Here is a 26,131-nt window from a genome sequence, read left to right on the forward strand (position 1 = left end):
TCTCTAAATCCAGAGTAATATAATAATAAGGTGAGACACCTTTTGGCAACTCCCTGTAGGGAGTTGCCAAAATATAGGTAAATATGACTTTTCCATTGCTTCCACCTTAGTATCACCACCTCTGGGCCTAGCTCCCACTGACGAGACCACAATAACCAGTCTGGGTAGTGGCCCGTCCCTTAATGCATAGCATTATACATGTCCACAAGGAGATGTGCTTTGCATTATGGGAGATACTAAGCCAAGGAGTCATGAGAGCTTGGTCCACCTTTACCATGAGTTGCCTCAGTCCTGAAGATACTTCAGGTGCAAACTTTGTTTGCTCACACTTGGATAGAGGATTAAACTAAATTCATTATTCTCTTGAATAATACTTTAACTAAAATGTTTTTCCTTCTGCCATCAATTCCAGCTATTTTTCTTGGAGGAACAAAATTTAAAAACAAAAAGAGGAAACTGCTATGGATTTCCTCCCCACTGGACAATTTTTACATGGAAAATTTTGAAAATCAAGCCACAGACTCAGACTGCCCCCCCCCCCCCCACACACACACTCAAACTTTCCGTCTGACTAATACATTCTATCTATTCAGTAAACTGTTGACAAATTGAGCAATCCCAGGTCAGCAATTAGTGATTCCAAACTGAGATGGAAGCGCAGGGAGTCAACTGCAAGTGCTATGGATGACCCATCTCACCCACCAAATGTGACCATAGGGTGCTAAGAAGGATAATATGTAAAATGCACCATTTGTTGGCCAACACACTGAATGTGCTGGCTGACAATTCATGTTCCAGGCATCGGCAGGAACACTTGGAAAGCTTGTTATGGAGTAACAAATCACGCTACACCCTCTGCTAAATATATGGATGGATGTGGGTGTAGTGGATGCCAGTTAAATGTCTCTTACCAGAGTGCATAACCCCAAATATGAAATTTGAAGGTTGATGGCATGGTCGTGTTTTTTTCTGGTTTGGCCTCAGACCTTTGTTTGTGGTGCCATGAACCTTGAACTCCAAAAGGTATCTAAACATTCTGCACAATGCAATGCTTCCTACTTTGTGGCCTTTCTATGGAACTGACCATTGTCTCTTTCAGCAAGACAATGCACCATATCATAAGACTGCCAATGTAACTGCATGGTCTGTGGACATGAATGTCACCACACTTGACTGGCGTCCACAGAGCCCTGATCTCAACTCTAATGAACATCTGTGGAGTGCACTGGGATGTCATGAGTAACTGCCCCACAACAGTCAAGGACCTCACATACCTACAGGAAGGATGGTCCAAAATTCCCATTGATTGCTATTGTACACTTGTGAAAAGTATGTTTTGTAGATTGCTACAATCATCACAGCAAAAGGAGGTTCTACATCTTATTAAGGTTGGCGCTATGGCTGTTTGTTCCTCACAAACCATTGACTTCTTTCCAAGCAATGTATATAATATATAAATTTAAATTATACATATAATAAATAATTTAAAAATATAATTAACATATTTAAGAAAATATCAACAAGAGAAAGTGTTTTTTTTGAATGAATGTTTACATTCATATGACTATTATTATTTTGGCTCATGAAAGAAACAGAACGATACCTGGATAAGGTTGTAAGGCATCATGAAGAATTTTAAGACAGGAGAAATTTCCATCACGAAGAGGGTATGAATTATGATAATATTTATCCTCTTGAGAATGATATTCTTCACCAAATACTCTTGATTCGGTTTCCCAGTAAAAAAGGTTGTTGTGAACTGCTAAATTCTTGACATTGGTAAACTGAGGTTGTTGTGAATTAGATCTGATGTTAATTTTCTCTAGACCATCCAAACTTATAGATTCAATGGTATTATTTATAGCATTTGGAATAAACAGTTGAAAATTTTTGTAATCTATTGTAAATGCAGCAAGATCTGAATCCTGGATGATTTGCTTTGCTTCTTTCAAAACCAATCCTTGATTTATGTGACCTCTTGTCACCAGATCCAAATCTAATCTATACAAGCCACCATCTGGTATGCCATGTAGAACCCAGTATAAATACCTATAAATTAAAATTAATAATTTCACAATGTGAAAAAATATCTATATTTCAAGGAAAATTATCATATATATTCATTGGCCAACATATTAAAGATATCACCTTAATGATACTTAATGACACCATGCAACTTAATGATACAAGGAAACTACACCTAAATGTAGGCTATAGCCTATTCATAACCAGTGACCATTCCTATCATATAAACAGGATATGGTATTGGGAGCAAGATGGGCTGGCAAGATATATCAAAAGCTCCTGTAGTGATAGAATGGTCACATGCAATATACTGGATAGGATAGATGAATGTTATGATAAACAGAAAACAGCAGACTGATGAAAGAGGCAAAATAAGAAGATTCAACAGATCTATTTAAAGTGCTGATGTTAGGAATAATGGATGAGGCTATAAAGCAAGTATATTTATCTATATTAGTTGTGTGTGTTTGTAGGACAGTAGTGAGGCCAGCTATGACATATGCTATAGAAACTGTGGCCCTGAGGAAAAATAACATCAGCAGGATAGAGGTAGCAGAGATGAGAATGCTTAGGTGGATGTGCAGTGTGACCAGAAAGGATCGTCTGAGAAATGACTATGTCAGGGGAACAGTGAAAGTTGCGAACTTAGGAGCAAAAATACAGGAGGCAAGGTTGAGATGGTTTGGTCATGTGATGAGAAGGGAGGACGAATATATGTGGGAAGAAGGGTCATGCAGATGGATTTGCAAGGAAGGAGGAAGCATGGGCGGTCAAAGAAGAGATGGAGGGAGCTGGTAGAAGAGGACTTGAGGATGAAGAACTTGGATGTGGTGACAGCCCAAGACAGGAAGGTGTGGAGGAGACTCATTATCAACAGTGACCCCACTTAAGGGGGAGAAGCTGCAGAAGAAGAAGAAGAAGAAGAAGAAGAAGCTGTGTGTGTTTGTGTGTTCTTTCTAGTCAGTTTGCCTGTTTGTAATGATGAAAAACTTGAGTTTCTGGAAGGGAAAAACATACACTTGTAGATTAGCTAGTCTCCATATGAGACCAGCTACATCATCATCAGCTGAAAAAGCCTTTATAAATGTTCTTTGCTCCCAGACAGGATTCAATTCCAGGTCTTTCCAAACAAAGGGTACTGTCAATATGAACTACATCAATCAAGTCTAATAGGCTTGTTACTATTGTAGATATGCATATATATATATATGGGAAAAAAAAGAAGTAAATTTGTATCTGAACCCCATGCATCAGATAATGTCACAGCACACAACTATTAGGGTAATTTGCCTATTCAATAAAAACAACCAGCTAAAGCTAACATAAGCAAGAAGAGCATCAATATTGAACACTAGAAAGCAATACAGGCCTGGTTAGTTGAGTGGATAGCATCTCCACTCTCTAAACAATAATAAGTTGTGGATTTTAATTCCACAGGCATGGATGTTTGTAAATGCCTTGAAGTGGGAGATAACATTCATTGGCTGGTGTGTAATAGTGCTTTAAACAACACCAGAAGAAGAAACAATAATTAATTTACTGAATTTGCTAATATTCTGCTCTGATGATGCTGATTTCTAAGCAGAAATCACAAACTCTGGTAATACAAGCACTCAATTAGCAAATTTAGTAAATTAATTATTGTTTCTTCTTCTGGTGTTGTTTAAAGGTCCCACACCTTACAATTCAAATTGTAAAGGAAACAATTTGAATTGTAACTGAAAAATGGAAGTAATGTCCCAGTATGGATAGCAACCCTTTCCATAATGCATACCAATACACAACAGTCCATCCAAAAGAAAGGTGATAAAAGTCAACCAACTAACTACTGTCCAATTGCTCTCACTTCTGTTCTCTCTAAAATTATGGAAAAGGTCAACAACAACCAACTCTTGAACCACTTAGGGTCATACCAAGTGATCAGTGACCAGCAGTATGGATTCCGCCACTCACGATCTTTAAGATAGTCTTGCTTTCACCATCTCTGGACTCCATGGCTTGAGCCATAGAGAAATTTGGAGAAACTCATGTGGTTGTCCTTGACATTTCAAAGGCATTTGATCAGGTTTGGCACAGGGGGCCTACTCACCAAACTGCCATCCTGTGGTCTGCCTTCCTCATTCTGCAACTGGATTGCCAACCTTCTCACTGGTCACTCACTAAGTGTTATGGTGGACAGTTTAGATTTCCCCAGATTTCCCTACCAATGCAGAAGTACCCTGGGTTCTCTTCTTTCACCTGTTCTCTTCCTCTTGTATATAAATGCCTTGCTCTCACAAACTTCCAATCCTATCCATAGCTTCGCCAATGACAGTACACTCCATTCCTCCTTTCCATTCAACAAAACTTGTAGTGCTCAAGTATTAGAATCCTCAATTCTAATACTTGAGCACTACAAGTATTAGAATTGAGGATTTCCTAGCTACATCCAAGTGGGACAAGGACAACTTTGTAAACATCAATGTCACCAAAACTCAGGCCTGTCTGATCTCTCACAAGAAAGAGCCCCCCCCCCTACCTTCAGTAATACTGAGATATCCAAACACGATCGCTTTCTCTACTTTGACTGGCTTGCACTTCCAGTTTTTCCTGACACAACCACATTTCAACTATAGCTTCTGCACCTGCCAAAAACTTGGTGTACATTTTTGCACAGGATACTACTTCATACCTTCACAGCTGCTAACTCTATACAAAGCCCAGATCCACCCAATCACTCCCATATTTGGGATGGGGCACCAAAATCCTCTCTAAGATTACTTGACTCTATCCAGAAGAGGCCAATCCAGCTAACTAATGATTCCTATTTTACATAAACCACTTAAATCCCCCCCCCCCCTCTCTCATAGATGTTCAGTTTCTGCCTTGTGCCTCTTCTACAGATACTTTTGTGGACAGTGAATTGGCCACTATTATTCCCCAACTCTCCTGTAAAATCATTTACAGTCCATCTTGAAACTCACTAAACCAACTTTACTGCCTCCTCCTTCATCCCATCTACTTTTGTCCTTTGGAACAGTCTCCCAACTCTGCCTTCCCCAAGATTACAACCCTCAGCTGTTCAAGTAAAATGTGAAAAGGTACCTCCTTTCTTCTATTCCTCTTGACCACACATGCACTAATGTGCTATAGGCCTTTCTTGCATCAATCATATATAGGGTGTCCCAAAATTCACGCAAGAAGTAATTTGGATAGAAAACACAGGTTTTTAATTAAAAATTGTAATTTCTTATTGATTCATAAAGTATACAGTATAGGGTTATGCATGGAATAGCATATCGAGTAAATGGCCTCCATGGCTTTGCTGGCACATACGCACTCTTTTATCGAAATATTCCATGACCGTTTTGCATAAATGTGGCTGAATTTCATTGATACAGCATAATAAATTTAGTTTAATCCTTTATCCAAGTGTGAGCAAACAAAGTTTGCGTCTGAAAGTATCTTCAGGACTGGGGTAAGGTGGTACAACACCAGGGCACTCCTTGCAAAGGTGGAGCAAGCTACCAACAATCCTATCTCAGTATCTCCCATAATGCAAAACACATCTCCTTGCGGATATGTCTAATGTTTTGCATTAAGGGAAGGGCCACAACCCAGACTAGTTTCGACCTTTATTGAGGTCTCTTCAGTGGGAGCTAGGCCCAAGTGGAGATACCAGGCAGCATTAGCAGGTCATCACTACCTATAAGAGTTGCCAAATGATGTGCCACACTTTTTTAATAAATTACTCTGGATTTAGAGAAAGATGTTGAAAGTTTATTTTTCACTTCGTTAGAGTATAATAAATTTAGTTTAATCCTTTATCCAAGTGTGAGCAAACAAAGTTTGCACCTGAAAGTATCTTCAGGACTGGGGTAAGGTGGTACAACACCAGGGCACTCCTTGCAAAGGTGGAGCAAGCTACCAACAATCCTATCTCAGTATCTCCCATAATGCAAAACACATCTCCTTGCGGATATGTCTAATGTTATACATTAAGGGAAGGGCCACAACCCAGACTAGTTTCGACCTTTATTGAGGTCTCTTCAGTGGGAGCTAGGCCCAAGTGGAGATACCAGGCAGCATTAGCAGGTCATCTCTACCTATAGGAGTTGCCAAATGATGTGCCACACTTTTTTAATAAATTACTCTGGATTTAGAGAAAGATGTTGAAAGTTTATTTTTCACTTCGTTAGAGTATAATAAATTTAGTTTAATCCTTTATCCAAGTGTGAGCAAACAAAGTTTGCACCTGAAAGTATCTTCAGGACTGGGGCAAGGTGGTACAACACCAGGGCATTCCTTGCAAAGGTGGAGCAAGCTATCAACACTCCTATCTCAGTATCTCCCATAATGCAAAACACATCTCCTTACGGATATGTCTAATGTTATGCATTAAGGGAAGGGCCACAACCCAGACTAGTTTCGACCTTTATTGAGGTCTCTTCAGGAGTGTTGGTAGCTTGCTCCACCTTTGCAAGGAGTGCCATCGTGTTGTACCACCTTACTCCAGTCCTATAGATACTTTCAGGCGCAAACTTTGATAAAGGATTAAACTAAATTTATTATACACTAACCAAGTGAAAAATAAACTTTCAACGTCTTTCTCTAAATCCAGAGTAATTTATTAAAAAAGGGCGGCACACCATTTGGCAACTCCTATAGGTAGAGATGACCTGCTAATGCTTCTGCCTGGTATCTCCACTTGGGCCTAGCTCCCACTGAAGAGACCTCAATAAAGGTCAAAACTAGTCTGGGTTGTGGCCCTTCCCTTAATGCATAACATTAGACATATCCGCAAGATGTGTTTTGCATTATGGGAGATACTGAGATAGGAGTGTTGGTAGCTTGCTCCACCTTTGCAAGGAGTGCCCTGGTGTTGTACCACCTTACCCCAGTCCTGAAGATACTTTCAGGTGCAAACTTTGTTTGCTCACACTTGGATAAAGGATTAAACTAAATTATTATACTCTAACCAAGTGAAAAATAAACTTTCCATTTCGTTGATACAGCGCTCAATTTCCTCTTTCAAGGCATGGGTGGTCGTGGGCTTGTTGGCATAAACCTTAGACTTCAAAACACCCCAAAGAAAAAAGTCCAACGGCGTTAAGTCACATGATCTGGGCAGCCAATTCTGATCACCAAAACGGGAAATTACACGACTAGGAAATTACTCATGCAGTAATTGAATTGTTTCTCGGGCTGTATGGCATGTGGCACCGTCTTGTTGAAACCACATGTCGTCCACATCCATATCTTGCAATTTAGGCACAAAAAACTGGATTATCATGTCGTGATAGCGAGCACCATTAACTGTTATTGCCTTACCAGCCGCATTTTTGAAGAAGAATGGACCGATGATGCCTCCAGCCCAAAATCCGCACCAAACAGTGACACGTTGTGGATGCATTTGTTTCTCAACAATCACTCGTGGATTTTCTGAACCCCAAATGCGACAATTTTGTCGATTAACGAAGCCATCAAGTTGAAAATGAGCCTTATCACTGAAGATGATTTTGTTCGAAAAATAAGCATCCACTTGTTGTTGTTCCATAATCCATTCAACGAATTCTCTTCGCTATGTGTGGTCAGTAGGCTTCAGTTCTTGAGTCAATTGAACTTTGTAAGCATAAAGATGCAAATCTTTCGTGAGAATACGCTGTAGAGAGCTTCTCAAAATGCCCAATTCAAGACCACGGTGCCGAATTGATGTTCCTGGACTCTCAGCAACACTCTCACGAACTGCTTCGATGTTTTCTGTTGAACGACTTGTTGAAGGATGGCCAGAGTGTATAAGATCACTAATTGATCCAGTTTCCTTGAATTTTTAAATTAATCTTTTCACAGTTGATGAAGTTAAATCACTATTCTGACCATATTTTGTACGAAAATTGCGAACTGTATCTGCCAAACCATCATTATTTTTAAAATATTGCTCAACAATGAAAATGCGTTGTTCTTTCGTGTAGCGCTCCATTTTTAATAACCCTGAACTGTCAGCTGTCACGGTGTCTTTTTTTCTCGTTGGCAACACTTTACCGCACAAATGGTGCAAAATTTAAATCTTGCGTGAATTTTGGACAACCCTATATATAACAATTTGTAGTATTAACTCGGAATTGGGATATGTTCATATTTATATATACTGACTATAACCGAAACTAGAATAACAATTAAATTTATTCAAAATGCAACATGTTTCATCGGATTGTCCAACTTCTTCAGGCCTGAAGAAGTCGGACAATCCAATGAAACATGTTGCGTTTTGAATAAATTTAATTGTTATTCTAGTCTTGGTTATAGTCAGTATATATATATAATATATATATATATATATAAACCTGTAACCTGTGTATGCCACATGGAGCAGTTCTCTCCCCAATTCTCTTCAACATCTATATGAATGATATTAACCAGGCATCTTTCAAAGGCAAGATCTTCCAATATGCAGACAATACAGCTATAGCATCCATCCATAATAATGCAAGCATAATCCAAACAAACATGCAACATGACAGAAATCAGCTCACTGACTGGCTCACCAAAAACTCTATACAACTAAATGCTGACTAGATAAAACTAATGATATTCAGAAATCCACTGATTCACCAGTTAATAATAAATATATAAAAATTAAACATCCACTCTTCAACATATAGAACACTACAGAACAGTAAAACCGTCATCATAATTTGAAACTATATTATTATTATTATTATTATGTAACGCCTCCCCGGAGTCCAAAGACTCATTGAGGGAGGGCACCTACTCTACAACTCTCTGTCTCCACCACTCAATCCATCAACTACAACGTACTGCAACTACCATCATCATCTACACCAATGCCATCTACCGCCCATCATCACCACTAGTATTTTCACAGACAATTGCAAACATTCATGCCCACGGCGGAATTCAAATCTGCAGCCTTTTGGCTGGAGAGTGGATATGCTGACCACTTGGCCAACCAGGCCAGTTATATTATACTTGGAATTTACCTTTATGCAGATATGAACTGGAATAGCCATAAGTCATCTATAAAACATATCCAGACAATAACTAGCAAACTTACAGAATAAAAGATACAGTTCCTACACACATAAAAACAAATATGCAAAAATGTACTAAAATATGCATTATCTTAGTACATTAGTTAGTACACAAAATTCACATATTGTTATATGCTATAACAATGTGCACATTTTGTGCATAATACAAACAAAATAGATTAATTTATTAATTTATTGTATTATTATTATTCATATTATTAATTAATACTGTTCTGTGTGTTCTGCATGTTGGAGAATGAATGTTTAATTTTTATATATTTATTATCAACTGGTTGACTCTGTGGATTTCTGAATATCATTAATATCGATCGCACCCCCTCATATAAAACCCACATAGAAAAACAAAGGCAAAAGTGAATGCAAGAAACAATATACTACGAAAGCTTAACTCCTCCAAATGGGGTGCAGACCCTAACACATTGAGATCTTCTGCCTTGGCCCTTTGCTATTCTTCTGCTGAACGTGTTTGCCCAGTATGGTCCAGATACTGCCATGCTGAAAAACTTGATCCAGCATTGAATGAAAGCTGCCGCTTAATTACAAGATGCTTGAAACCAACACCACTAAAAGACCTGTATACTTTGGCTGGTATTGCACGCTCTTCAATTCGAAGATCTGCATTCTCGGCTGATGAAAGAAGCAGACAAATGAATGCCACCCACTATTCGGTCAGACCACAGTGCCCCAAAGACTAAGATCCCGACATAGCTTCTTGGCAAATGTTAAACCACCTAAAAACCTCCCAGAGACAAGACTTCAACAATGGCTTGCACTATATCCTGAAAATAATACTGGTATTCCAATAGCCGAACATCTTCCACGTGGTGCCCATTTGGATTGGAATACTTGGAAAAGCCTCAATAGACAGCGAACAATAGGACGCTGCAAACAAAACCTCATCAAATGGGGCTACCTCTGGTCCAGACAATTGTGAGTGTGGGACCCAGTCCATGGAACACCTTCTTTCTTGCCCCTTTCTTCCATCACCTTGCACAAAAGAGGACCTTATATCCTGCACAGAAAGAGCAGCTGATTGTACAAGATACTGGAGGAACATCTGACCATATTTATTGTATATAAGTTATATATAGTTTCCTTTTTTTCATATTTAATTATTATTTCCCTGTATAATTCACTTACCAAATATAAGCTGATCTCATTGTAATGTATCCTTGTAATATTGTAATGTAATGTATTAATTTGTTGTAAATCATGTTGTACCACTTACTACTGTACCACTTGTGTTTGGATATGAAATAAATAAATCAGTATTAAATTGCATACCTAGGACACGGAAAGTTAATCGGGTGCGAGTTAGATGGATGAGTAATATCATTAAATACAAGCTGCAAAAGAAGAAAATGCTGTAGAGGGTATATAAAGAGAAAGGTGACCAGCAAACTTGTGAACAGTACAAGGCTCAGGCAAGAAAGGTAACTAGCATGGCAACGAAGACGTCGTCTTCATCGTCTTCCTATCCAGGTTCTAGGCCACATGGCTTGTTCCAGACTCAGTCCATTTTCTTCTTGGTCATACCCTATTCATTATTCCTTTAGGATTATATGTTAAGATCTTTTTTGGTAATCTTTCTCTCTGCATTCTTGCTATATGGTCTAGCCATTTTTTCCTATATTTAATCATTGAGTCTGTTATGGGATTGATTTTGATATTTTTAATTATTTCACTATTTCTTTTTTTTTTTTTTTATCTAATAGAGTGAGTTTTTCTGTTTTCCTAAGGAATTTCATTTCTGCTGCCTGAATTCTCTGTATATCTCTTTCTCCGAAGGTCCAGATCTCACTTCCATATAACAGTGCAGGTTTGGCTATTGTTTTGTAGACTCTGAGTCTTGTGTGTTTCTGTACATACGTTTCACATAGGTTTAAAGGTTCTGTTAATTACTCCAGTAATTTTTATAAAGTTTGTCATCTTAAAATCAATTTCATTTTTAAAAACCTATTTCATTTATGTAAGATAGTTTACATCCTAGGTATTTGAAATTATTAACTTGCTCAATTATTTTATTATTTATTATATTTTACTTCTGATAGGGATATTTCCATAAAAAGCCATGACTTTAGTTTTCTCCATTGACATTTCTAGGCCATATTGTTGTATAATATAATTTTGATTTCTGCAGTTCATCTTCAGTCTTTCCAAAGATTATCTGATCATCGGCAAAGAGTTGTGTCTGTGGAAGCCACATGTATTTACTTCTCTCCATTTTTTTTTTTTTGATAATATTGTCCATATACATATATATTGAATAATATGGGTGATAAATGACAGCCTTGACAGTCTCTTCATTGGTTTCCAAGTGAATATGATATCATTTTGCCTTATTCCTCAAGATTTTGTCAAATGCTTATTATTTTGTCAAAGGGAAGGAAGGAAGGCAAAATCAGATTTTCAAAAGAATCTAGCCAAGCGGGCCAAAAGAAATCCCAAAGAGTTCTTTTTATGTGGCAAATATGAATAAAAGCACTATGGAAGATTAATCTTAATGAATGATGATGTTCACAAGGAGACAGAAGCGGATAAAATAGTTGAGTTACTGAGTGACTACTTTGCAAGGGCATATCATCCTAGTGAGGTTACTGCTTTAACCTATGGGACAGACACTAACATGGGAACTGAGGTGGATGAATTGGAGATGCTTAGGATATTGCAGAATCTCAATGTAGATACAACTGTGGGATTAGATGGTATATCAGCTAGGGTTTTGCGAGAATGTACAAAGAAACTAACAATGCTTTGACTAGGCTCTTTAATTTAAGTCTCAGCTCTGGTAGAGTTCTAAGTGGCAAGAGGGCAAAATAATTCCTTTGTATAAAGGAGGGTCTAAGATTGCAGTAGCAAATTATAGACCAATCAATATCTCAGGTATGGTGGTAAAAGTACTAGAAAAATTAGTAAAAAAGAAAATTCAAGAATGGGTAGATAAAAACATGATAGTGTATGAGTGTCAACATGGTTTTGTGAAGGGTCAGTCATGCCTTAGTAATTTACTAAATTTTCATAATAGAGTAAGAGCTGAGCTGAATAAAGGAAATGACTACGCAATGATTTTGCAAAGGCGCTTGACAGAATACCACATGGAACTCTGTTATACAAATCAGAAAAAATGAGGATGGATATGACATTGATTAAGTGGATAAGAGGGTGGCTGCTGGACAAATATCAAAAAGTTATATATAGATGGGCAGAAAATTGAGGTGAAAACACGACTAGTGGTGGTGTGCTGCAAGGTTTAGTGCTGGGACTATTACTGTTTATTTTGTACATAAATGATATAGGAAAGAACCTGAAAGGAAATATTTGGTTGTTTGCTGATGAAATTGATGTAGAGTAATAGTTAATCAAGGTGATGGAAAGCTTGCAGGATGATTTAAATAGGCTGTCAGTATGGGCAAAAGTTAATGGGTGTCAATTTAATGTCGAGAAATGTAGAGTTATGCATTTTGGGATAAATAGATCAATGAGTGATGATGTTCACAAGGAGACAGATATCCGTGTATCACACTGATGGCACTGTACTCCAGGAAATAGATGAAGCTAGAAATTTAGGGGTGGTGGTAGACAGAGAGTTAAAGTTTAGAGGACATATATGCTAAGGTTGCTAAGGTAGCCCATAAGATTACTTGGCTATTGAAGAACACATTAACAAGTAGAAATAAGGAAGTTGTTATTCCTCTTTATAAGGCCTTGATACACCCACATCTGGATTACTGTGTTCAAGTCTGCAAAAGAAACGCAGGGGACCAGCGTTTCTTGAGCAAAAGGTGGTGAGTGGTCTGTGGAATGTTCCCTATAATAATAAATTCAGGGCATATGGATCACAGAAGTTGATAAGCAAAAAGAGGGGATATGATAGAAACATTTAAGTTACTTAAAGGATTTTATAAGATTGATGCAAGGGAAATGTTTCAATCCTTGGCCGGAGAGGTCAGAACAAAGGGTCATCCCTGGAAGTTGAATAAAGATGTGGTTAGTAGAGGTGTGCAAGGACTAGATTTTTTGCTTGGAGAGTTGTGAATGAATGGAACGTGTTGCCAGAGTCAGTTGTGAGTGCTTTGTCTGTTAATGGGTTCAAGGAGAGGTATCATAGACCGTGTGGATAGATTGAGTCTCCTACAATGAGTCTTGGAGGTGCCCGTATAATAATAATAATAATATCATTACAGTATAAAATGATAAAGCTGATACTATGTTTTGGGAACAAAGAGACGATACTGGCTTTATATACACGACAATGTCAGAACATAAAATACTAACAGCACAACATTTATGTCATTATGCAGCTATACTAAAATATTACTTTAATGCCAACTACAGGACAGTCATAACATATAGTGAGACATTGCACAACTAATTATATCACATTTAAATATAATAATCACCTACAGTAAGGCCGTTCAGAGCTTCTACATTCCAGATATGATAAACAACCTACCTTTTGAAAACAGAAATCTTATAAACAACAGCAGCCTAAAAAGGATTCTTAGGACATACTATGAACAAGAAATATTCACCCTGCATGCCTCATAGACTTAATGAGATGCAGTATTAGTTGAGGCTTTTCAGTTGATAACATGGCATTCCTAATTATTGTGTGTGTGTTTGTGTGGGTGAGTTGGTGGGTGGGTATGAATTGCTTATCCTACAGCTGTAGTAATTATCAAAGCTACCAAGTTACAATCTCTACTTCCAACACAGCAATCAAATGAATAAACAATAACTAACCAGTGTCATCCTCAGACAAGCTTAAGAAAAGCTCCAAGGATGTAAACTGAGACAATATACCTCAACTAGGATCAATAAATAAATTTGCTGGCCTGGTTGGCCGAGTGGTTCGAGTATCTGCTGTCCAGCCTTCTGGCTGGACAGCAGATACTCGATCTATGCCGATGGCGGGTCCAAATCACGGCAGGGGCATGGATGTTTGTGAATGTCTGTGAAAATACTAGTGGTTGTGGTGGTGATGGTGGACAGTAGATGGCATTGGTGTAGATGATGCAGTTCGCTGTAGTTCGTAGATTCAGTGGTGGAGATGGAGAACTGTAGAGTAGGTGCTCTCCCTCGATGAGTCTTTTGACTACTTGGAGGTGTCACGTAATAATAATAACATCAATTTATTACAACTACAGCATTTCCATGCCACAGTGCTCTCCCACAACGAGTCCTTGGACTCCTTGAAGGTGTGACATGATAATAATGATAATAATAAATGCATTAAAATCAATGGTTTAACCTCTCTACCGGCCATGGTGGATGAAATAGTGAGACCAAATTGCACTTCTTATCCATGTTATTTAATAGGTGTTACATGTTACATTATACATGTCCTCAATGCATAGTATTATAGGACATGTATAATGCTATGCATTAAGGAAAGGGCCACCACTACCCAGACCGGTTTCAATCTTTATTGAGATCTCATCAGTGGGAGCCAGACCAAGAGGTGGTGATGCTAAGGTGGAAGTAATGGAGAAGTCATATTTACCTATACAAGTTGTATTAAGCTAAAATTCTCTGGAATTAGAGATAAGTTTATGGAAGTTTTTTCACTTGGCTACACTACTAATTATATACTGGTATCCCTCGATTAATCGTATCCAGATCTTGCTGGACATCTATAGAGTGGTTGGGGTGTTAATGCAAACTTTGTAAAAATAAAATTATATAACTGGTGTACGTGTATGTGTATTATAAAGAAATTATAATTATTATTATTATCGTATAAATTGCTAATTACAGTTACTGTTATTAATTTATATATATTTTGTGTGCGTGTGTGTGTTATGTATATAATGTATCACTAAAAAATACACGTACTAACCACAGTGATAACTTTTAATACATAAATATTTCAAAATTATAACATGGCATTCCTAATTATTGTGTGTGTGTGTTTGTGTGGGTAAGTGGGTTGGAGGGTGTGAATTTTAGCTTAATACAACTTGTATAGGTAAATATAACTTCTCCATTACTTCCACCTTAGCATCACCACCTCTGGGTCTGGCTCCCACTGATGAGACCTCAATAAAGGTTGAAACCGGTCTGGATAGTGGCCCTTTGTAAGTGTAAGTCCAAGTGTAAGCAAACAAAGTTTGCGCCTGAAGTACTTTCAGGACTAGAGCAATTCGTGGTAAACGTGGTATAAGTTATCATCACTTTCCTTAGTATCTCCCATAATGCAAAGGTACATCTCCTTGTGGACATGTATAATGCTATGCATTAAGGAAAGGGCCACTACCCAGACTGGTTTCAACCTTTATTGAGGTCTCATCAGTGGGAGCCAGACCAAGAGGTGGTGATGCTAAGGTGGAAGTAATGGAGAAGTCATATTTACCTATACAAGTTGTATTTAGCTAAAATTCTTTGGAATTAGAGATAAGTTTATGGAAGTTTTTTCACTTGGCTATGCTACTAATTATATACTGGTATCCCTCGATTAACATGGTTAATTATTCCCTCGATGTTACTGCGTATATCAAAATCACATTAATCAAATCTAATAATCAATGGTAAAAATTACAATTCGTCCATGATCAATTACTGTATTAATAATTCGTTTTATGTGGTACTCATTTAGGAAAGATAAAAAATGAATGCAAATTAAATGTTTAATAAATACTTGTACCTATTATTTACTGCAATTTTTTTATCAAAAGAAGTTATTATCAAGAGTCATTTGAACAGTTTAGTTTTTTTTCTTATCGGCACAAATTCTATGATAACAAGCAAAATGACTCTCCAGACCTCGTCAAAAAAGCGATAAAACATAAAAAAAAAAACACTGCAAATATAATACATGATGGTGCAAATTAAGTGGATATTGAATCCTACATTATTTCATAGCCGAATATAGAAACTACAAGAGTTTGGTGCTGAATATATAGAAACTAAAAGTTTTGGCAGATGCAAGCATAAGCAACCTTATGGGCAACTCACAGTAAAGGTGGAGAAAGCTCCAGATCCCTTTCCTTAGTATTTTCCTTAATGTAAAGCACATCTCATAGAGGACATGTATGATAAATAAGACTTTGGCTCTCTATTTCAGTAATTCATTATGGTTTTTTTATTTTCAGTTACAATCTAAAAATTATTGAACAAAGAATAAAAAAAAAAAAAACAACTAAACCATACTATACTAACATTGGAGGTCACGGTATCTCTCAGATACAATTTACTGTCAAATATCACAAACCTGATATTTGAGGTGTGAAAAAGTGGCGGTAAGGCACCAAAGTGTGGCCAAGGGGTACTAAGAATTTCACAGATGAAAACAGGCCGCCTCTTAAATTTATGAAAATGGCAATCGGTGCCATCAATACTCGAACTTTGGCAAGAGAGTACAGAATAGATTTATTAATCAAAGAACTAACCAATATCAACTTGGATATCCTGCTAGTGAATGAAACAAAAAGATTGAAAGCACTGACAGCAAAATGGTACAATGGTTCACAGATACTCCTCAAAGCATCCTCAAACAATGGCAAACAAGGAGGAGTGGGCTTCATTGTTAAATCTAAGCTCACCAAGTCGATCCATTCTTGTAACATCATATCTGAAAGAATAGGTGTACTCGTAATTGGAATAGAGAACAATATAACAATAAAATTAATACCCTGCTATGCTCCAACATCTCTAGCTGATAATCAAGAAATAGAAAATTTTTACATGAATCTTGAACAGGCATTAAATTACAAGTCAACATACACATTCGTTGGTGGTGACTTTAATGCCAAAATAGGATGTGGAAAAGAAAACAAAAAGTTTATAGGACCACATGGACTGGGAGAAAGAAATAGAAGAGGAGAGAGAGAGAAAGATTAGCTGAATTCGCTGCAGCTGAACAACTCTTTATCATTAACACTTTTTTCAACAAACGCCTAGAAAGAATATGGACTTGGCAATCACCGAATGGAGACACAAAAAATGAAATTGACTACATTTTAACAGACTGCAAAAGACTGGTACAAAATGTTGGTACAATAGGCAAAACATACTTCAACATAGATTTGACCACAGACTCCTCAGAGCCATTATAAGAATAGACCACAAAAAAGAACAACATATCAGGGCAACATCAAACCATAAAAGACAACCCAAACAAACAGACTATCACAAGTTCAGGAAGTACATAGAAGAGATCGAATAGACTATTAAAAACTGTTACATAAATGATGACTATATTGACTTTATTAATAAATTCAATGAGTGCAAGAAAAAATCAGAAATTCCTGTGAAACAAAAGAAAAGAGAACGACTCTCACCTCAAACTATAGAACTACTGAAAAAGAGAAAAGAACTGAAGAAATCTGAAGAAAATTTTCTAGAATACAAAATTATCTGTAAGTTACTAAGGAAAAGAATTCCAGAAGACTACAAAGCTTTCAGGATACAAAAACTAAGAGAAGCAGTGCAGGCAAAAACCAGCCTGAAAAAAACAGAGAAAGACTTAAATTTTAAACAGTCAATTCCATCTGCTTTACAGGATCAAAATGGAGAAAAACATACTAATAGAAAAAGGGTAGAAGAAATTGTGCAGAATTTTTATAATGATCTCTATGTAACTAACTGCCAAGTTTCAGAACCTATCATTCCAAAACCAAGCAATATACCAGATGTACTTCCAGAAGAAATAGAACATGCCCTTAAGAAAATGAGTAAAGGTAAAGCCTCATGACTTGATAATGTTAAGGCTGAAGAAATCTAACAAGGTGGACCAATTATTTTCAAAGCCTTGGCTGCCAGATTCACGTGGTACTTCAAAGAAAGAAAGATTCCAGAGGAATGGAAAACCTCAAAAACTATACTTCTATTCAAAAAAGGGAACAAGGAAGACATAAAAACTATCGTCCAATCTGTCTCTCACATATATAATAAGATCATGAACAGAGTAATACTGAACAGAATCCAAAACACTCTCGAAGACAACTCCAGCAGAGAGCAGGTAGGATTCAGAAGAGGCTTCTCCACAACAGATCATATCCAGGTCATTTTACAACAACAGAAAAATGTCAAGAATACCGAATCCCTCTATGTTTCTTCTTTATTAATTTTAAAAAAAGCATTTGATACCATAGAACATAATGCAGTCATCAGTGCCTTACTGGAAAATCAGACCACACAAATAATCTTATTTGATCAACCTATAAATATAGATATAAAGAGAGGGGGGGTCTGCCAAGGTGATGTGATCTCCCCAAATCTATTTACCAGCACTTTAGAATACATTCTGAAAAAAATAGACCTAAATGGAGGAATAAGCATAGATGGTGAAAAGCTACAAATCCTTATGTTTGCCGATGATCTAGTACTGATGTCCCACAACCCAAAAGACCTAGAAGAAATGGGTGAAAAAGTATACACAAACAGCAGTAAGATAGGCTTAGAAATGAATCTAGAAAAAACAAAATGGATCAAAAACATCTACACAAGTGACAGTCGCCTTTGTATTAATAGCATCCCTATAGAACAAGTTGACTCCTACAATTACTTAAGACAAACAATAAAAATGAATAATGATTTATCTGAAGAACTAGCAAAAAGAAAAAACCTGCATGGCTATCATTCAACACTAAAAGAAACACTTACTGATCCAAATCTTGACATCTCTGCGAAGGCAAAGCTATTTAATAGTGATATTCTTCCATCACTCACATATGGATCAGAAACATGGAACAAGACAAGAAAAGAAGAAGAGACTCTCAGAATAACTCAGCGTGCAACAGAATGCAGGATTTGTAACATCAGCAAAATGGAACACGTTAGAAACACGGAACTAAGAAAGAGATCAGGCATAAAAGATGTGGTAACTGCAGTATATGAAAGCAAAATGTGATGGGCAGGTCACATAGCCAGACTCAAGGATAACAGATGGACATATAGAATACTCAACTGGCAACCAAGAATAAACAGAAAACCAGGAAGACCACCTACAAGTTAGCCCAGAACTGAGAGTGATGCATAATTTCTTAGTGTGTATCTTAAAAATATTACCTAATTACTAAATATACATTGAATATTTAAAAAAATATCAAATGTGTTCTGTTTTATGTTTAAAATATCGATTTCTTAATTTTGGGTTCGAAAAAGTAGGGTTCATCTTATACATGGGGGCGTTTTATACACAGAAAAATACGATAATTCATCTGAAGGTGAGCGAAGGATAATTTTTGATTTTTTCTATTTACATAGCCAATTTAATTCATGGATGTAGATTGTTTATATCAGATCAAAAACTAGGTAATATTTTTTCATTATGGGGCAGATCACAAAATATTATCTACATAATGAACCCAAAACGAACGCTGAGGATGTATGGGTAAGAACAGAATGTCTTCTAAATGTTCTAAATAGAAGTTTGTAAGTGCAGGGGAGAGTGGACTTCCAATGGCAGTTCCTTCAACTTTATTGTAAAAACTTATTTTGACAAATAAAATATCTGCAGTGAATAGCAAAGTTGAATAATTTTGCTATATCCTGTGGAAATACATCCGAAAATAGATGTAGCGTATCCTCTAGAAATACATTAGTGAGGAGAAATTCTATATCAAAGCTAACTATTAGATCAGTGGGTTGTAGAGAAACATTTTTCACTTTATTTAGAAAATCAGATGAATTTTTTATGGAGTGGTAATTACCAATCTGAGATTTCAATAAGTATGCCAAAAATTTGGCTATGCAATAAGTAGGTGAATCTATCAGTTGAAAATTGGATGTAGAAAAAAAAAAGCCTTCCTGATATAGTCAAACTGGAGTAAGTAAGTAAGACTAAGTAAGGTATCTTTTTACGATCTATGGCAAAATCATGTGTTTTTAAAAGAATGAGGATTTCATTTTCAGTAACTACTCAATTTTTTGAACAGTGTGATTACTTAGTGTGAAAAAGTGTGATCTAGTTGATTTACTTAGCACTAAGGGCATTGAATTTACGATCTAAATATTGGTTGTGTTTATTAAACGAACAGCATAACTGGTAATTAGCTTATGGAATTAAGAATGCATATAAAGTATATTAATTAAAGGCAACTTTAATGAATAACTTCTATATTTCGGCAATGTCATGTTGCCATCTTCAGGAACATAAAGATATGGTATGTGCACACAGGCACTAACAAAAGCAAATGAGGAAGAAAGCAAGAAACTAATATTGTTCCTAAAGTCTTAATGGTGCCCTCTGGCAGGCTAATTTGGTTATCTTGGCCATTGGGCTGAAGTTCTCATAATGTCTCCCAAATTTGGGGTAGTTTCATGCACCCAAATTTGTTGAGGTTTTGAATGTTTTTTAGAGCTGCTGATGATTCCTTGAATAATCTTTCATACTTAAACTTGCTGCGGTGTATTATTTTGGTTTTCTTCCAACAAATTGTGGTGGGTATCTAAGGCATGGTCTGTAACAAGAAGTGGTGAAACCGGATGCAGTCTTTGTGTTCTGAAATCCTGATATTTGCTGTCCTGCCTGTTTGTCCAAAGTAGGACAATTTGCAGCTGCAAGGGACCTGGTATACACCAGGTAGGTCTAGGGGAAGTGGTTGGTCTTTGGTAGAGCGGATAAGGGATGTCAACTTTTTATATGGTCTGTAACAAGAAGTAAGGTCATATTTTTTGAGGATATTGGTTATTTTCTCAGAGGTGCCCTGGATGTAGGGGATGTGATAGATTTGGTGTAATCTTTATTGTGGAGGGGGGAGGGGATTGTGGTTTACTGGTTTTAGTATTTTTTGGGGGTTATAGCCATTGGCTAAGAAAGTGTTGAGGATGTGGTTTAGTTAAGTGGTTAGGGCCTTGTCACCTGAGCAGATTAATTTCCCTGTTATATAGTGTTTTTAGAACCCCATATTGTTGTGAGGGGGGGGGGGATTGCTGGTGAATGTATCTACCAGTATGGGTGGGTTTTCTGTAAACAGAGAAAACCAATGATCCATCAAGCTGGCGAGTGATTAAAGTGTCTAGGAAGGGGAGGGTGTTGTTTTCCTCTTTTTCTAAGGTGAACTGGACTCTGGGGTGTTGATTTGTTTAAGTGTGCTAGGAAGGAGTGGAGTGTGTCTGAGCCATGTGGCCAAATAGTTTACAGAAAACCCACCCATACTGGCAGATACATTCACCAGCAATCCCTCCCCTCCCCTCCCCTCACAACAATATGGGGTTATAAAAACACTATATAACAGGGCAAAATTAATCTGCTCAGATGACAAGGCCCTAACCGCTGAACTAAACCACATCCTCAACACTTTCTTAGCCAATGGCTATAACCCCCAAAAAATCCAAAAAATACAAAAAAATTTCTCATGATTTCATCCTGATGAGAATGAAACACCTTTGTAAATTGATCACTAAATACCTCAAGAATGACTTCTGCAACACTTCTAATATTTTCATCCATTAACATCATCTTATGTAATTATGTAATAAATTGTTGATTGGAAGCTAGTAATAATGTAAATTTAACTTTTGGCACTATCATAGTATCCTGTACATCCATTGAGAGTACATATTATGAAATAATAATAATAGGAAGAAGATGTATTAAACAAATCCTTTCGTAAAATGAATGTATTAAACAAACTTGATACTCTGATGACAAAAATAATAACGTAAAATGAATTAACTCATATTCATCGCAGTTAATATAAATAAAGTATACATTACAATCATATATTCTAGTTCTTTATATGTTGAAAGTTTTAAGTTGAAAGTTGAAAGAAGTATAAAAAAACACTGGCTTACATTGATTACACAGCTCAACTACACCATGATAAACATAGCTGTGCTAATACTGACTGAAGTTGCAATAAACGACACAGAAATTTATGCATACAACATAAATAATTACCAAACCCACAACTTATGTAGACCAAACAAAAGAGGAGGTGGCATCATAGCATTTATCAAAGAAAAATACAATGTGACTGAAAAACAAACTCATTTTGAATATGTAGAAACACTAATTTTGGAACGTGTGGACAGACTTATGTGTTTGTGAAACATGTTGTTTATTTTTTAACGGTATATATTAGAACACAGAAACTAAGTAAATAATTAATTTATTAACTTATTGCTGATTTTCGCTGGTGTTATAACCAGCATCTTCAGAGCACAAAAACACAGTTTGTCACAATACACGAGACTATAACAACATGGTGTAATCAATGGACTAGTTAAACAAAATTGTAGCAGCAACACAAAGACTAAAGTCCTGATTTTTGGCGCCCTCTATCTTTAAAAAAAAAAAAAAATGCAGCTATCACATAAGACTAGAGTACTAAAAAAAAAAAAAAATTAGCGAAGCTACTAGCCACTCTCACAAAGAATTCTCCCTCCTTTGTCAAAAATTCAGCCCACCTAAAAGGCATCTTACAACACCTTACCCTAAAAAGCTCAGACTTAATAGTAAGCTTTGATATCACCTCACTATTCATAAATGTACCACTAATAGAAACCCTCAATCTATTGAAGTCACACTTCCCCCTGATATATTTGAACTATTCAAATTCACAATACATGCAGGATATTTCACATGGAAAGGGAAAATATACAAACAAATAGATGGGACAGCCATGGGCTCCCCCTCCTGCCCAGCCAACTTTTACATGGAACACCTGGAAAAACTAGCAATCAATACAGCCACTCTCAAACCAACACTTTGGCTATGCTATGTTGATGATGTGCTTGCTATTTGGCCACATGGCCCAGAGACATTGGAAACATTCTTAGCGCATTTAAATAGCCAACATCCAAAAATCCACTTTACAATGGAACTGGAAGCTAATAACTGTCTTCCCTTCCTGGATACCCATATCACACGTCTTCCAGATGGTTCCTTATCATTTTCAGTTTTTAGAAAATCCACACATACAGGGAGATACTTACAAAAACAATCACACCATCATCCTTCTCAACAATATGGCAATTTAAAAACGCTAACCCATAGAGCGAGAGCAATCTGTTCCAATGACAATGCTCTTGCTGCTGAACTGGCTCACTTATGCCACACCTTCTTGGCCAATGGCTATAATCCACATAAGATAAACAAAATACTAAATGCTCCTAAGAAACCCCTCCCACCATCCACTACAGAGAACAACAACAAAACAGTCACCATCCCATACATTAAAGGCACATCCGAAAAGATTTCAAGAATTCTTAATAAACATAAACTATGCACTACATTCAGACCATGTAGCAAATTAACAACCCTTATCCACTCACCCAAGGGCAGCATTCCCCCTTTATCACATCCAGGAGGCTACCAAGTACCCTGCTCATGTAATCAAGCCTACTATGGTCAAACAGGAAGAACTGTGAACATCCACATCAGCAAACACAAAAGATATGTCTGGAATTATCACTATGGCAAATCAGGCCTAGCAGACCATGCTCTGGATACCCCTGCACACAGGATTAACTGGAAAAACACAAAAGTACTACACAGAAGCTCTTACAAGTTGGAGAGATTGTTCTTAGAGGCAACAGAAGCCCTGAAACACACTCCAAATCTCAACAAATATGGCTGTATTAACTTGCCTAAGATCTGGGAGACAGTCATCTTAAGAAAAAACTAGTACTTTTTTTTTTTTTTTTTTTTTTTTTTAAAGATGTATCTTAAGGGAATGTTCCAAGGAACTGGCAGTAGCATTGGTATGCTTGTTTAATAAGAGTTACTACAGCACAGGTTCCAAGAGAATGCAAAGAAGGTAGAATTGTTCCACTGCATAAAGGTGGTGATAGGGCTGTGGCTACAAATTATAGACCAATCTGTATATCAAATCATCAAATCCTGTCAACATATTGACATTAAGTTTATTTATTCCCTCATATATCTCCTGCTCACTCACAATTATTAAGCTATCTTCTCCTATGTCCTCTACACTTATGTTTCTCATGATTTCATCCTGATGAGAATGAAACACTCTTGTAAACTGATCACTAAATGCCTCAAGAATGACACTTCTGCAACACATACCATTCTAATATTTTCATCCATTAACATCATCTTATGTAATAAATTGTTGATTGGAAGCTAGTAATAATGTAAATTTAACTGTTGGCACTATCATAGTATTCTGTACATCCATTGAGAGTACATATTATGAAATAATAATAATAGGAAGAAGATGTATTAAACAAATCCTTTCGTAAAATGAATGTATTAAACAAACTTGATACTCTGATGACAAAAATAATAATGTAAAATGAATTAACTCATATTCATCGCAGTTAATATAAATAAAGTATACATTACAATCATGTATTCTAGTTCTTTATATGTTGAAAGTTTTTTTGCTTAGTTATTCTATAAATTTAAGATGCCAAGAAATTATATTTTTGGTTTCGTCCTTTATCCAAGTGTGAGCAAACAATGTTTGTGCATGAAGTATCTTCATGACTGGGCTACGTGTATATAGAGGGTAATGACTTCAATCAATTGCCTTAGTATCCCATAATGCAAATCACACCCTTTCAGATGTGTATAATGCAATTCATTATGGGAAGGGCCACTACCTAGACTGGTTTCGACCTTTCTTGAAGTCTCATCAGTGGTCTGGATAGTAGCCCTCCCATAATCCATTGCATTATATGCATCTAAAAGGGTGTGTGTGTGTGTGCATTGCATTATGGGATATTAAGGCAATTAATGTGAAGTCATTAGCCTCTACATACAAGCAGAGGAGTCGTGAAGATACATCACTATAAATATTGTTTGCTTACAATTAGATAAATGATTAAACCAAAATATAATTTCTTGACTCCTTTAAATGAGTTACCTTTTACTCTCTATAATCATATAACATTTAACATACCTATAATAATAATAATAACAAAAACAACATACTGCATGCATACACACATTACAAAACAATGAGATACTGAATTACCCATTGTATGGATCCACTTGCATATCAGATGGTCTTTTATGGAAGCCAGTCACAACAGCCTTGTAACTTTTTCCATTAAAATTACATCTAGATATCTGGAGAGGAAAATCCAATAAATTACATACTGTGTATCTGTCAAAACACAATTCCAAAGTACATTAAATACATAACATCCTACAAAATCATTAGACACATGCAAATAAAAACAAAATTCTATAGAAATTAGTAATGTTTTATAGAAATAACCTTTATAGAAATTAGCGCCTCTCTAATACCAAAACCATTCCAAAAGCCAAACTGCATTTCACTCAGAATTTCTTCACTTTTTCTATAGATGCGATTCTTCTGAATTACTTTCGAAAATATTTTTAACATTTGGCTCATTAAATTAATAAGTCGGAAGTTGCCACAGGAATTCGCTTTGGGATGGTGATAAATGTAGACTTGAGCCAATCTGGTGGAAATTTGCCACTTTCATATATTTTATAGAATAGTTTTTCAAGAAGTTTGATGTTATCTGGTTCTATTAATTTTAAAAATTCTGTTTGCACACCATCTGGTCCACTGGCTTTTCCTGTTTTACCTGAAGCACTCCTACTTACCAAGATAATAACTAAGATCTACAAAAAAGTAACAACAATGGTTTTGGTCAATGATATCTGTACAGAATGGTCACACATAGCTGTCCTTTGTGTCCTCTACTCTTTGCTTTGGAAGTAGAACCCTTGGTGAAGAAGGTTCAGCAACACTCTGCTAGTAGAGAAATAACCATACCTCTTGTGTCAGACCAAATTATGACTATTATATATGCAGATGGCATTGTAAATATCAACTGAGATTATGTATACTGTTCCTTTAAACTAGCAGAAGAATTTAGTCACATCAGCAGCAACCTGTACATTTATGAACTGCTCATTAAATATCTCAACTATATATCCTCTGCAGCAGCTGTTATACCATTTTCTCCAATCAATGTAATCCATACATAATCGTTCTTTTTTTTTTAGCTGGCTACATATCAAAAGAACTCCCTAGAATTCTTTTTGGCTGCATTAACTAACTGCTGCTAATACTTCACTTTTGCTACCCTACCAACCAACTCTGTTCATTCATTCATTTCACACCTACCTTATTTAACCATCTGACTCTTAGAATACATTTAGATAT

The 26,131-nt window shown here is 36.5% G+C and overlaps 1 protein-coding gene across 1 annotated transcript in view; it reads right to left on the minus strand.

Moving 5' to 3' along the window:
- LOC150094345 (proto-oncogene tyrosine-protein kinase ROS-like) overlaps nucleotides 1-26,131 on the minus strand; it is a 719,271-nt gene that overhangs the window by 473,945 nt on the left and 219,195 nt on the right. Inside the window, exons 12-13 of the mRNA XM_090412445.1 lie at nucleotides 24,965-25,059; nucleotides 1,604-2,049 (exon numbers count right to left, since the gene is read on the minus strand). Coding sequence (XP_090268571.1) covers nucleotides 1,604-2,049; nucleotides 24,965-25,059 — 541 coding nt within the window. The remainder of the gene's footprint in view (nucleotides 1-1,603; nucleotides 2,050-24,964; nucleotides 25,060-26,131) is intronic.

The sequence above is a fragment of the Typopeltis vanoorti genome, chromosome 22 (genome assembly GCF_054136105.1).
Source record: "Typopeltis vanoorti isolate ZY-2024b chromosome 22, IOZ_Tvanoo_1.0, whole genome shotgun sequence".
Taxonomy (NCBI): Eukaryota; Metazoa; Arthropoda; class Arachnida; order Uropygi; family Thelyphonidae; genus Typopeltis; species Typopeltis vanoorti.